The following is a 13602-nucleotide window of genomic DNA, read 5'->3' on the forward strand; positions in this document are numbered from 1 at the left end:
ACACAAAGACTACCCTCAGCCTAGCTCGCACGTCGAGATTCTTCCACCTGGCAGTCGGCGATCGACTCTGGACGCAGCCCAAGATCGACCGCCCATCAAAGCTCATTGCTTTCCATAGAGCCCTTGTGCGATACCCCGAGAAAAGTCTGCTCGTCAAGTCACTTCATCTTGGCCCACTTCAGACCATCGGCGAGGGATGGTGGCCAATTCGATTTCCCATCCACGACGATGAGGACTACGACGAATATAGTGACTATGAAGTCTACGAACAGAACAACGAGGAAGTTGCCAAGAACTTTGCAAGGAACGCCGTGCTGATTTGCACATCGCTGGGACACTTGGACAAAGACAAGAGCCCAAGGTGGTGCAAACCAAACGCTGAATTCTTGTGGGGCGATACTCGGCAAGACTGTGCTCGACGAGCTATTCAGGCTGCCTTGCAAGCTGCTGCACTTGCCCTTGACGTCGATCCCAGCAAAGAGCGCTATTTCAAACCTTCTGTAGCGATGGTGAGTGAGGCTACGGTGGCAAATGACTAGACTATCTTTCAATTCAGCTGACCCGACTTCCATCCGGCTCATGACCGGCAGCATCTGTATGCCATTCGAATGATGCGAATGCAGGCTGCCCTGGACCTCTACTTGATGGAGATGCGGCAGATCGAGGATCGATGCTCATACCCCTCTATTCCTATACCGTCGGCTGAGCCGAGCTCTGATGGTGACGCCTATCGCTGTGCCATAGTCTGCCACCACTATCCACAATTGCACATTGCAAGATCTGCCGGCGAGAGTAATTGTCGAGCAAGCCAAACAGGCAGAGGCAAGGGGAAAGCAGAGGCGGACAAAGTCATTTCCAGCAATTCGGGGAGCACAAGCACTTCAACAGGACCTGACGGCTACAGCAAGCATCTTAACGACTCACAGAGAGACTTCGGCGACCAGCCATATAGACTTACGTGCGCTCAACTCGATGAGCATATAGGTAGGAAAGGGGGACCAGCAGATCACTTCGAACATCCACTACTTATCGCCCGCTCTGGACTCAAGCTGCTTCATCCTTCAAATTGTGGCCAATTGCTCGTCGACTGGAATCATCACCACTGCAGATCTTACCATGACCCCTTAGAAGAGGAGGAAGGAGGACATTGTATCTGCTGCGGCACGGCGGCAGCTTTGCGAGAGGAGTTGGAGGACGACGACAGCTCTGTCTGTGATGAGTGCATCTCGCAGTCCCAAGCTTGCCAAGCCGGTACGGTCCCCTCTGATCCCAAGACCCTTCGCGACATACTTGGAATGGCGCGCGGAGTTCTCAGCCTCACACCCAATGCAGTGAATCTATCTTGCTCAAGCTACCTCCATCGCTTCCTCTGGTTCGGAAACACACCTCCGTTCAACAAGCTGCGATTCCTTTCCGTTGGTCCCTTCCCGCCTTCCCTCGAAGACCGACCAGGATTCAATCGCACCAGCTTTACGAATGTTGAGAAGCTGCGCATCTGTCCTAATCCAGTCGAAAGGTGGGCCTCGACAGCGGATGCTGGATCAGACGACCCACTCCCTGCACTCAAGAACCTGCAATGGGACTACGGAGGCCAATACGATGAGCAGCGGTGAGCCTGGGGCGTGACCGGCGCTGTAGAGATAAGTCACAGGGGTTTGAGAGCTGACATCTTGAATCATTCCGCTCAGCTGGACCGTCGGCGCTGCTTCAGCTGAAATGTTCCACCTCGTCAATGCGTTCCAAGGACGGCCTCGACCACAGGGGCAAGGCGAATACCACCCTCCGGTCAGCAGCGCCGACTTCTGGTTCCTCGTATCTGCATCAGCAGCAGGACGATCCGTACACATTGAGGTGCGGCTGCCAGCACGGACTGTCAAGGCACTGCTTAAGAGTTGCTCTCAGTCTCTACGTGAGGCCTGGACAGACGGCTTGGCCGTCGAGGATGCACCTCATCGTCTCAAGCTCGTAGCAAACGACGGGATAGAACGTTTGATACGACCTCCGCAAGGCAGTGCTTGTCTTCTTCAGTCGGAGGAAGACCTCGATGTTCAGTTCACGAACGGCGAGGAGTGGTTTGAAGAGAGGGCGTGGGAGTGTGAGAATGAGGACGAGCACAAGAGACTCGGGCAGGCGACGGTTCGCAGCGAGGCTGAGAAGGAGTAGCGCATTTGCTGAAGACGTGTCATTTGAGCTCAATTGTCTTGTTCAAAGCGCAAACCTGTCGAGCAGGATTTGCCTAGCAGAAACAAAGACGCAATTGGGGCCAGCGGGACAAATAAAGCAATGCCGCTCGAGCCCCTTCGGGCCGCTTGCTATCCGTCGATGGCCCGTGTGCTCCAGCTGAGGGGACTCGCGCTCGGGCCGCTGTTCCTCCTTTCTCACCATCAACATCTAATCGCACGCGACATCGACAAGTCCTCCCGCATCCACCGTCTTTGACGAACAGCATGACACCAGGATCAAAGCATCAGCGAGGACAGAGTAACGCAGCGGAAGGACGCCCAACTAAAGCCGTCAAAGCCAGCCAGGCGCACACTCTGCCAGGCTTTTGGAGGCTGCCCTCCGAGCTGCGTGCCTTGATCTTCGACTTGGCCTGCTATCTCTCGACACGAGCGCAAGACAAGCGTCTGCGCTTGGATCAGAAGACCGTCGCTAGCCTTTCTCGCACATCTCGTCACTTTCATTCCCTGTACAACAATCTGCTTTGGCGACATGTGAAGATCGACCGACCGTCTACGCTGGCCGCAGTCTTCGCTAGCTTGAACAGCAATCCCAAGAACGGGTTGCATGTCAGATCGCTTCACGTAGGTCCACTGGAAGGGTTGGCCGCGGGTTGGTGGCCAACACGTTTTGTCAGTCCGAGTGACGTAGGAAGCGAGCACGAGAAGCATGCTGAGCTGGCTGGCATATTCAACAAGGACACGACATGGATTCACACCTCTTTGACAGAGAATGAGGCGGCAATGAGGCCAAAGTGGTGCCCGCCTACGGCCGCGTTTGCATGGGAAGATACACGAAAGGGTTGCGTGCGTCAAGCCGTCACACGGGCAATGCGAGCTGCAGCGGACGACCTCGGAGTAGATCCTACCGTAGCCGGGTACAAGCGCTTTGCAGGAAATCTCGTGAGGACGGCCGTGATCTCCTGCTCTGACGCCAAGCTGACTCTTTGTACCTTCTGTTGCGACGGCATTTCCCCACCTGTACATGCAGGACGAACATACGGAAGCCCTTATGCGGTTGCAAGCCGCTCTAGACTTGTACCTTATCAAGATGAGGCAGATTGAGGATGCGAAAGGCTGGCCCGTACGGCCATCGCGGGTGGCGAGCCGTTTCCTCGACAACGGCGCCAACTGTCGCGACGCTGACTGTCAGCATTATCCGCGGTTGCGCATTGCGCCATCGTCAGGGGCAAAAAGCCACACAGGAGCGTTGGACAGCTCAGGCACCTGCGTCGGCTACGACTGCAATGATGATAAAAGGGTCATCGACACCGATGACACAATTCTTCGGCTCACTTACGCGGATCTGGACGCTCGCACCGACAGGGAGACTGGGCAAGCAGATCACTTTGATCATCCCCTCATTCTCGCTCGGTCCGGAAGGAGAATGCTCATTCCAAGCGACCTTGGGCATCCTTGGGTAGATTGGGACCGTACGGAGTGCCGCCGATATTACGGCAGACGGCGATACGAAGACGGCTACTGCGTCAGCTGTGGTATTGAAGGGTTCCGCTCACCTGAATTTGCTCAATACGAGGATTATGGAGGCTTTCTCTGCCGGGGATGCGCAGACCCACTCGACAGGACCAAAATTGCAACCGATCTCACCAGCCACAAGAGCATGCCCGGAATCGAAGCTCTGGCCGGCCGCATTGTCCGCATGACGCCTAGCGTCGTGAATTTGTCCTACACAAGCTATCTCGGTGAGGGTGTATCGGTGCCATGCATGTTACTCAACAAGCTACGCTCTCTCTCCGTCGGCCCTTTACCGCCAACGTGGGAGGCTGCGCCCACTTTCACTCGCATCGGGCTGCCTAGCCTGGAAAAGCTTCGCGTTTCTCCAAATTGTCTGGACGCCGCGTTAGCAAGCAGACTTGTCAACAAAGATGGACCTCTACCGCATCTTAAAGACCTACAGTGGGATCATGGACAGCGTTATGACTACCGATGGTAAGTGGTAGCCCGCGAACAGAGTCCAGGACAAGTGCGTCTCGCGAAGTCATGGTGACAAACTGTTCCGCACGTACCGCACAGGCGCCCAGCTTTTGCACAGATTGCTCCGATACTGGATGCACTTCAAGGCTATCCTGTCCCGGCTGGATCTGCTCGCAGCTCCTGGTTGCCAGCCATCGTACCTTCCATCGAGACGGCTCAGCATCACGTCCGCATTGAGGCCCGACTGCAGCGCGCAGCCATTGAAGAGCTGCTCGACAAGGCCGGCTCGCCTTCGCTTCGATCTGCGCGAGAACATGGCCTCTCAGTCCCTGATGCGCCCCATCGGCTCCAGCTGTTACCGATCAGCGCTGACAGGTATCCATCTGCGGAAAACAAGAGCTGGCACCTTGAAGAGGATCTCGTTGCACACATGAAGAACAGCGAGATATGGTTCGAAGAGAGAGCATGGGAGTGTGAGAACGGCGATCTGTAGGCTCAAATGCTGTAAGCCCGCCATCGAGGGCTCCAGGAGCTCGAGAGTTTGACAGCAAAGCTGAAGAGAGGAGGCCAAACGTGGGCTTGATGCGAGTCAATCCTGGAAGGGTGGTCATCTCTTTCGCGCCGAAAGCTAGGAGAAAGATGGACCTACAACAATCGATGTCTCAGAGTCCCTAGTGAGCTGACAAGGATGCCTGACATCGCTCGCCATTGTATCGGTCAGCGATCGAGCCGGCTGATCACAAGAATGACAGGCACCAAGCGCACTGGAACCGAGCCAACCAAAAGTTGCTCTCTCTCGGGCGTTTTTGTTTGTTGGCGGCCCGTGCGCCGCTCTCGAAAACAAGACTCGTTGCAGGGGGGAAGAGAGGGAAGCCCAACATTGCTCTTTCTTCCTTCCCCCTCGACAGCTCACAACCACCTCGATCTTCATCTACTCCGACCTTGTCCTGGGCCCAAAGGTAGCGCAGACAGTAGCAATGGTCAAGGATGAGCTCATCAATGACAGCACAGACAACAATGTCTTCGAAGGGGCCACCAAGAATGACGAGAGGCGTACAAGACGCACGGACATTTGGGACCTGCCCGAAGAGCTGCGCTTTCTCATAATCGAAATCGCTGGCCGTGCGGGCCCACCAGGTGATAGCGATGGCCCAGCGGCCTGGAATCTCGTCACACTCCGCAACCTCGCGCTTGTGTCGCGGCGGTTTCAAGACTACATCACGCCGCTTCTCTACGAGACTGTCAGCCTGACGACGCCAAGTCAGCTTGCTCTCTTTCATCGAGGTCTGTCTTTGCAGCCGACTCATGGTCAGTTGATCAAGAATCTTCACATCGGTCCGACTGCTTTGCCGTCGAAGGGCTGGTGGCCGATAAAGACAAGCGAGGATATGGACGAGGACGGTATACCGACAGGGCATGAGCGAACCTTTGTGCAAGCGTCCCTCTCCAATGCCAGAGAAGAGAAGCTTCTGCCCCGCTGGTGCTTGGCCAACACTCGGTTCGACTGGGAGGACGAGGATCGCTCTCGCGAGCATCGTGCAGTGAAAGCTGCCATGAGAGCAGCAGGCAGAGATATTATCGTCGACCCTGCGTTCAGTTCCAGAGGCCCTGGTAGTGAGCACCAGCTCGGCATAGTAAGTACAAGCGTTGTTATTTGATCGCGTAAGACTGAGATGATCCTCTGACCTGTCCTGCCCCACGACCAGAACTTGTGGACGCATCAATGTTTACGTCTACAGGCTGCCCTCGATCTATACATGCTGGAGATGCGGCGCATTGAGGACGAGAGAGGGTATGCTGAGGATACTGAGACGCCGCAGTATCCCCCTCTACTTGTGAAGGCGCCTAGGATCAGCGAGATGGACGAGCGTTTGACTCACTCTCAGCACATCATGGCGACAGTGGGCGAAGACCGCCCAGAGCCCAATGTGAAGGAGCAGGCAAGGAAGACTGCCCGCGAAAGAAAGTCATTCATCCTAACGCAAGAGCAGCTCGATGCGCATATTCTACGGCCCGGCGGCCCAGCAGATCACTTCGATCATCCTCTCCTTACCATCTACTCGGGCTTGGATCTTCTTTCAATGGAGAACAACGGAGAGGTACGCATTGACTGGGCAGAAGGACCAGACCACCACTACTACTACGACCCGGGCGAGCGCTATCCCGCATTCTGCAAGGACTCAGATGACGAAGATGACGAGAGCGCTGGCGAAGGCTATCAGTACTGCGTCTACAGACCCAAGCCTCCGACCAGTGGTTCGGCAGACGTTGATCCCCACACTCCGTACACGGTCTGGGGCATTCTGAATCTGACCGGGTCCATCCTCGCTCTAACGCCCAATCTCACCACACTCTCGATGTCCAGCTTCGTGCACCGTGCTCTCTGGCAACATGAAGGATCACTGAGTAGTCTGCGGTCTCTCTCTGTAGGGCCCTTGCCTGCATCGAAACGAGACTGCATTTACTTTGAGAATATCCAGCTGGCCAACCTCAAGGAGTTGCGGGTCTGCGGACGCTTACTAGACCTCCCTGCAGCGAGGAAGATTGCAGATCCGCATGGTCCTCTGCCTCGTCTGAAAAGGCTCGAATGGCACTATGGACATGACTTTGCGCGCTATCCCCCATGGTGAGTCGAGAGTAGCGTTCCGGAGCAGGCGATGATGGAGAACTGAGACGTTCTCTCCCATGTCCTGCACCTGATAGCGACTCGGCGCCGAACAGAGTTCTGCCAGTCATTCGAGCACTCCAAGGACCCACTTTGGTAGCCCAGAGTCCTTCATTCTCCTTGAGCCACGACAGGCACCGAGACCTCTTCATCGAGGTGCGCCTGCATCCGAACGCTGTTGCTCAGATGATCGAGCGGGCTCCGAACGATGATGCCAAAGCGGCGTGGCAGAGTGGTTCAGCTGTAAGCGGTGTCCTCAACCGCATTAAGCTGACCGAGAGCAACGCGCTTGCGTACTACAACGTCGAAGGCTGTAGCTGGTACGATCCTCGTGAAGATATTGGCGCCTACCTGCGAGAGAGTATGGAATGGTGGGAGAGAAGAGTGGGCGGCAAGGGTACGATTGAGGAGAGAGAGCCGGAGAGGCGACCCGCTATCCATGAGGGCCACAGGCGGATACGGCAAGAGATCTAAAGTATTGATAGTGCAGGGCTGGGGGAGTCGTATGGCGGACATGACGAGTTCTTCTGAACCGTGAATACAGGGTATTGATAAAATCCTGAGAAATGTCGCTCCGGTTGAACGCGATTCTTGCGTGACGCATGCAGTTCCATCGGCAGCCGCATCGCTCTTTGCAGGCGAATGCGGGACGAAAGGGCGGACTGGCGCATTGATTTTCTTGTTTCCCTTCCTTCCGCTTGTCTCGCTTGCCATCCCTACGGCATCATCATTGGCAGTTCACTCTCGCAATGGCTTCAGGGAAACAACGCCCCGGTAGCGGCGACCCGAACGACTCCAACTGTAAGCGCATGAAGAGCGACGAGCCTAGCAATAGTCATGCAGCATCGCTGGCCAATTTCTGGTTTCTTCCCGAGGAGCTGCGCATCTACATCATTGACCTGGCCTGCTACGTTGAGCCTGTCAAAGCCACCAGCGTTGAGAGAAAAGGCAAAGCTTCGACGAATACCACAAAGAGCCGCTCAGGTCGCGACGTCAACGTTCTTGCCTCTCTTGCGCTAGTTTCACGTCGATTCAACAGCTGCATCACGCCACTTCTATATAGAATGATCAAGATCACCAGGCCGAGCGAGCTGGCAACATTCTATAAGTGCCTTGCACTTCGACCTGACAATGGTGCCTACATTAGAGACCTGCACCTCGGTCCAATTGAAGACCTCGCAGAGAATTGGTGGCCAACAGAGACTATCTTTGCAGACGAAAATGGCGAAACGCTCGAGGATCCCGTTTTGCTTCTACGGACATCCCTTTCCTCCGCCGAAGAGGAGGTGACACCTCGATGGTGTGAGCCGAATGCCACCTTTGAGTGGGGAGACACTGCTAGAGGCAGAAATTGTCAGGACACTGCAGTCAATGACGCGCTCAAAGCAGCTGTGCACTACGCGAGGAGCGATGGGAAGGGACTGTGCCTCATCAGCCCGTACGGAGAGAGTGTAAGGATGGTGAGTAGGGCTCAGTGCGCCGCCTCTCTGTCTTGCAAACTGACCAGAAAGCTTCTCCCTCGCATCTGCAACATGAAGAATGACTGGGCCATGAGGGTCTTGCGGATTCGCGCATGCCTAGATTTGTACCTCATGGAGATGAGGCGTATTGAAGATCAGAAACATTACCAAGTGCCACACTGGCCAAGTCCAATACCTTTGGATCGGGGCCCCGACCAATGCCGCCAAGGACATTGCTCGCACTACCCTCGTCTGATCGTCACACCGAGCTCAGGGGAAAAGCCGGACAAAACGAACAAGTATCTGGCCGAAGACAATACGAAAAGCGGCATGGCAGAGATGGATCAGAAGGGCGTCTTTACCCTGAGCAAAACCCAGCTGGACGAGCACATCAGCCGCAAAGGAGGTTTAGCAGACCACTTCGACCATCCCCTGCTGGTCATCCGTTCGCGGCTGATGCTCTTGCACTACGATTACGCAGAACTCAAGATCGATCACGCGCAGGCGGAAAGTATGATGTACTACTACAGCGAAATAGAGGCTGATTATCGTTGCGCTCGTTGTGGCAAGCACATCGATGACGATGATGAGTCTTGCGACGAGGAAGAACATCAGAAGAATCATTGCAACTGCCCAGCTCCATCAAGAAGCGACCAAAACAATGTTGAGCCTATCGACCATTTCAGCTCAACCAAAATTTCGGACGTTTTCAACACCAGCGATTTCATTCTCAGTCAGGCTACCAATCTAGTCAATGCCTCGTTCGCTAGCATCCTCCATCGTCCTCTATGGGATCAGCAGACCCTTCAGCAGCTTCGATACCTGTCACTAGGACCCACGCCGCCTGGGTGGGAGGACGAACTACGCTGGGATCATGTGCACCTCCCCTGCCTCGAGCAGTTGCGCATCGCTTTCTCCTTCATTGACGAAATCTCGCTCGGAAGCTCGTGGATCCCTTTGGCCCGCTGCCCCAGCTTCGCAGACTCCAGTGGGATTGTGCCCTCCCGCCTTCGTACCGATATCAGTCCGTAGGGTGAGACTACCTTGCGTTTTGAAGCTTTGTGTGATGATGGACTGACACCAGAGCATCGTCGATTTCTTTCCTTGAAGAGACCATGGCGGATTTGCTCGTCGCATGATTTTGCCGACCATCAATACCTTGCAAGGAAGAACAGCCAACACAAGGGAGCAGGGGGAGGAAGTCCTTCAGCCATCGTCTATCAGCAACCTGCCAGCCAAGGTCAGACCGCGCTCCATTGAAGTTCGTCTGCACCCCAACGTGATTAGCGATTTGCTCGCGATGGCCCCTACTGCAGAGATTCGAGCTGCGTGGCAACGTGGGCTGAGCATGCCCGATGCACCCCATCGCCTCCGGCTAGTTAAAAGTCGCGCTGTGGGAGATAGCAACGAAAGTAGCTGGCTTCATCCTGATCAAGATTTGCAGGTACATTTCCAGGAAAGCGAGCATTGGTGGGAGGAGCGAGCGAGTGGAGCGAGCAAGCTGGAAGTAGAAGAGGCGTAGTCGAATGTGTGGGAGGGCATCTTTTCCTGACTGGACGCAACAGCTAATCCGGGCGTTGAAAAGCTTCGACGTGAGGATGAACTCAATCTCATTACGTCGCGCTAAGGCTGAGAGTCAGTGATGCTTGTCTACAGTAGCTGATCTCAAGAGGTGAAAGAAACGACAAACCATTCCACGAGACTCCGACCGCCTTGCTCTCTCTCCTGACTCTTCGGTACCTCAGTAGGAGATCAAGACGATGGAGGAAAGCGGCATGGGGTCGTAGAAGCAGGCGGGATGGTACTGCACGAGGAGATGAGAATACATGGGGCAGCACACGAGCTGAGAAAAGGACAATGCAGAGGGATCAGGTTGACAATGCTATCTGGAAGCAGGAGCGTCGCACTATCTAGGCATCGAGTGAAACAACCTAGTGCATAGCCAGACCTGTGAATCAAAGACATCGTCTCGGTTCTTGCTAAAGCGAGAGAGGGAGGCCAGCGCTGCCGCGATGTTTCCTTCTGACTGCATCCCATCGAGCTGCTCCTGGAGGAGAATGAGGCACCAATCAACAGATTCTTGCCGCCTTGGACAGAAAGCGATGATGGAGTGCAGCGCTGCAGAAGCCACTCTTGTTACGAGAAGGGCGACTTCCTGCCCGCAACCCCCGCTGGCCACTCCGCACTTCCGTGCCGTGTCACTCGCCCGCGACGAGGCGAGTTGAGCGCGTCGAAGCCAAACTTCCTTCCTTCTCTCTTCCCGCTTCATACATCTCCCGATGATCTCATCGTTCTGACCATCGTGCGCCGATCCTGCTCCTGACCTTCCTCTTCCAAGGTGACGGTCATGCCGAAGTATGAGCCCAGCCGCGGAGGTGAAATAAGTGGCGGCGGGTACGCAGCAGAGCATTGCCACGATGAGCTCGGATGGGATGATGCTCCCGATGCAGATCCATGGCTCGGCAGCCCGCTCACTGCTAGTCATTCTGGCCATGCGAAGTCTACCCCATCTCTTGTCAACTTCTGGACTCTACCACACGAACTTCGCACCGCCATCTTCTCCCTAGCTGCAGATCTGACCTCATACCAGCCCGACGTCGCTACTCTTGCCAGCCTCAGCTGCGTCTCTTCTTCATTCCACACGGAGTTCAATCCGCTCCTCTACAAGCAGGTTCAGCTCACACGACCATCAAAGCTTGGCGCATTCTATCGCGGTCTTACTCCCCGCAACGGCAAGCTCGTCAGAAGCCTACACCTTGGCCCGATCGAGGTGCTTTCAGGCTCGTGGTGGCCGCTTGACGAAGACGAGCATCCCAACCTCAAGAAGCCTCTGCTTTGGATCAAGACCTCTCTCAACGGAGAAGACGAGCCTGACTTGCACCTTCCTCGCTGGTGTCGTCCAGAGAGGGACTTCAATTGGCAGCTCAGCGCGAGAGATTGTCAAACCAAAGCCGTTCATGGAGCGCTGCAAACTGCGTTGAGAGAGATCGACATTGATCCGTACGAGACGTTCGCAGATCGACGAGGGGCGGACATCGGAATAGTGAGTGCGGGGAAAGGCCTCTTGATCAGCTGCGCCATCCCCCTAACTACTGTTGATCACGTCCCTTTCCCCGCAATCCTGCTGCAGAATGAATGGACACTACGCCTCTTCCGCCTCCAAGCCTGCCTGGACCTCTACTTGGTAGAGATGGCACGCCTCGAGGATGAGCGAGGCTATGCAATTCAAGACTGGCAAGTCTCCAGCAGGCCAACCCATCATCGTCACTTTCCTTATCGATGCCGCACTGGCAGCTGCGAGCACTATCCTCGTGTTCACATATCGACACGAGACCTGGCAATGAAGAAGGCAAAGGGAGAGGGCAGCAGCCAGAAGCAAAAGAGGAAGAAGGGAGTGAGGCAGACAGTGAGCGATGGAGAGTGGGACAGAGACGAAGAGTCGCCGCCTTCAGCCGCTCGCGACGACAAGAAGGGACCAGCAGTCGCTAGTGGCACCGCTTTGACAGACATGGCTAAGCCCGTCATGCCCCGCACACGGGAAAAGGACAATGGGCTAGTCTTCAGCCTGGCTCACCTTGATCAGCATCTCGCCAAGGGCAGACAAACCGACCACTTCGATCACCCGTTGCTCATTGCCCGTACTCCTCTCAAGTTCCTCGCGCTCGACGATGCTGGGCGTGTCAAGGTCGATCATGATGGCTCTGAGAGACACGACTACTATAGCGACGAAGGGGGCATCTGTCCGCATTGCGGGGACATTGGCTGTCCAGAGGCGCCGTATCTCATTCCGCTAGGTGAAAGCAGCTCCCAATAGGAGGAAGCGAGTGGCTCTGCCCCGCGCTCTTCACCGACGCGCGAAAAGGGCGCTAGAGGCAAGGGCATGGAAGACTATCTTAAGCTGAATGGCGTGCTGGACATCTCGCGTTCAGTGCTTGCGCTCACGCCTGGTATCGTCAACCTCTCATGCACAGGGTACTTACATCGCTCCATCTGGTCAGAAGGGCTTCCCTACCACAACTCACTACGCTGCCTCTCTGTGGGGCCTATGACTCACTTTCAGGAGGACTCGTTGGACGAACTCGCATATGCCGATATGCCCCGTCTCGAGCGACTGCGACTTTGTGGCGAACGGCTCACCGTTTGCACGGCGAGCGCCATCGCTGGTCTTCCTCCTGACTACAAAGAGCTCAATCCCCTGCCACACCTGAGAGAAGTGCAGTGGGATACAGGCAATGAAACCGATGGGGATGAGATGTGAGTAGCAATGGGAACACCGCAGATCAGTGCAGCCTTGAAGCTTGACGAGTCAAGCCTTTTCGATCCGATTCACTGCTACAGGAGGCATTTGCGGATCCTCGACAAGCTGCAGGGTAGCGGCAGCAGATCACGTGCCAGGCGCATCATTAAGAGAGTCAGTGGGATGAAGGCCGGCCAAGGAGGGCCTTTTGACGCCCGTGCGACTTCGGGGAAGCGCGACTCGCGTTTAATCCACGTTCGCCTACACCCGTCCGTTGTCAAAGGATTCCTCGAGGATGCCGCTTCTCCCACTATCCAAATGGCATGGCAGCAGGGGCTTCCTGTCAGAAACGGGCACAACCGCTTGCTACTCACTGAGAGTCGCGCTTTGGGCAAAGGGCGCGATGCATGCGATTGTAGCTGGCGCGACCCTCACGAAGACGTTGACGTGCACATGCAAGGCAGTGTGCAGTTCTGGCGAGAGGCGGCGAGATGGTGGGATACTGTGAAGGCTCAGGTTGAGGACGAGGAGCAAGGAGAGGCAATGGTGGCAGATGAGGAGGTCCTTTGGGATGAAGAGGCAGACTGAGGCAAGGCGAGACAAGAGGCGGGTCCAATTGATACGCTTTGAGGTCTGACCGTGTCCGCCGTGCTGTGCTCGGTCCTCATGCTTGGTGGTGAAGAGACGATCGTTCTACAAGACGATCTGAGTCAGCTGGAAACGCTTTCAGCTTGTTCTCCCCGTAGCTCTCGCTCATGAGCAGACCGCCACTTCCGTGCCGTGTCCGTCCGTTCATCTCATTCAAGTGGACTCGCTCGTCCTTCAGCTTGCATCTTTCTCTCTTCCTTTCCTCGCCGTCATCTCTGCTGCGCCTTCTCCTCTTTGCATCCCACCATGATCACCCGCTCGAAGCATCGGCTCAGCGGCACCGAAGCAAGCGCGACGGCTGAGCGCGCCTCGAAGCAGGTCAAGAGCAATGCCACCGCTCCAGAATCAATACTTCGTACGCTTTCGACTGGCAGACGGAGAAGGCAGAAGTCACGGCTTATTATGCGGACAGTGCCAGGTGGTGGGAAGAGAAGGCGG

At 55.6% G+C, this 13602-nt stretch overlaps 4 protein-coding genes across 4 annotated transcripts; all 4 read left to right on the forward strand.

Annotated features, from left to right (window-relative positions):
• The first annotated feature begins 1680 nt into the window (after positions 1-1680).
• Positions 1681-2191, forward strand: BDZ90DRAFT_234230 (hypothetical protein). Its single transcript, XM_025506933.1, has one exon. It carries the CDS (start codon positions 1717-1719, stop codon positions 2161-2163), a length of 447 nt encoding a protein of 148 aa, XP_025360009.1. The 5' UTR covers positions 1681-1716; the 3' UTR covers positions 2164-2191.
• Positions 2192-2447: 256 nt separating this feature from the next.
• On the forward strand, positions 2448-4647 carry BDZ90DRAFT_281610 (hypothetical protein; the record flags this gene model as incomplete). The annotated part of the gene is made up of 3 exons (XM_025509381.1): positions 2448-3122; positions 3211-4169; positions 4254-4647. The coding sequence occupies 3 exons, from the start codon at positions 2448-2450 to the stop codon at positions 4645-4647; spliced, it is 2028 nt and encodes a 675-aa protein (XP_025360010.1).
• Positions 4648-5051: 404 nt separating this feature from the next.
• Positions 5052-7364, forward strand: BDZ90DRAFT_281611 (hypothetical protein). Its single transcript, XM_025509382.1, has 3 exons — positions 5052-5788; positions 5861-6780; positions 6858-7364. Exons 1-3 carry the CDS (start codon positions 5132-5134, stop codon positions 7291-7293), a joined length of 2013 nt encoding a protein of 670 aa, XP_025360011.1. The 5' UTR covers positions 5052-5131; the 3' UTR covers positions 7294-7364.
• Positions 7365-7568: 204 nt separating this feature from the next.
• Positions 7569-13104, forward strand: BDZ90DRAFT_268270 (hypothetical protein; the record flags this gene model as incomplete). Its single annotated transcript, XM_025508719.1, has 7 exons — positions 7569-9303; positions 9446-9723; positions 9939-10151; positions 10321-10581; positions 10618-12073; positions 12101-12533; positions 12618-13104. The coding sequence occupies 7 exons, from the start codon at positions 7569-7571 to the stop codon at positions 13102-13104; spliced, it is 4863 nt and encodes a 1620-aa protein (XP_025360012.1).
• Between the last annotated feature and the right edge of the window lie 498 nt (positions 13105-13602).

The sequence above is a fragment of the Jaminaea rosea genome (genome assembly GCF_003144245.1).
Source record: "Jaminaea rosea strain MCA 5214 unplaced genomic scaffold BDZ90scaffold_15, whole genome shotgun sequence".
Lineage (NCBI taxonomy): Eukaryota > Fungi > Basidiomycota > Exobasidiomycetes > Microstromatales > Jaminaea > Jaminaea rosea.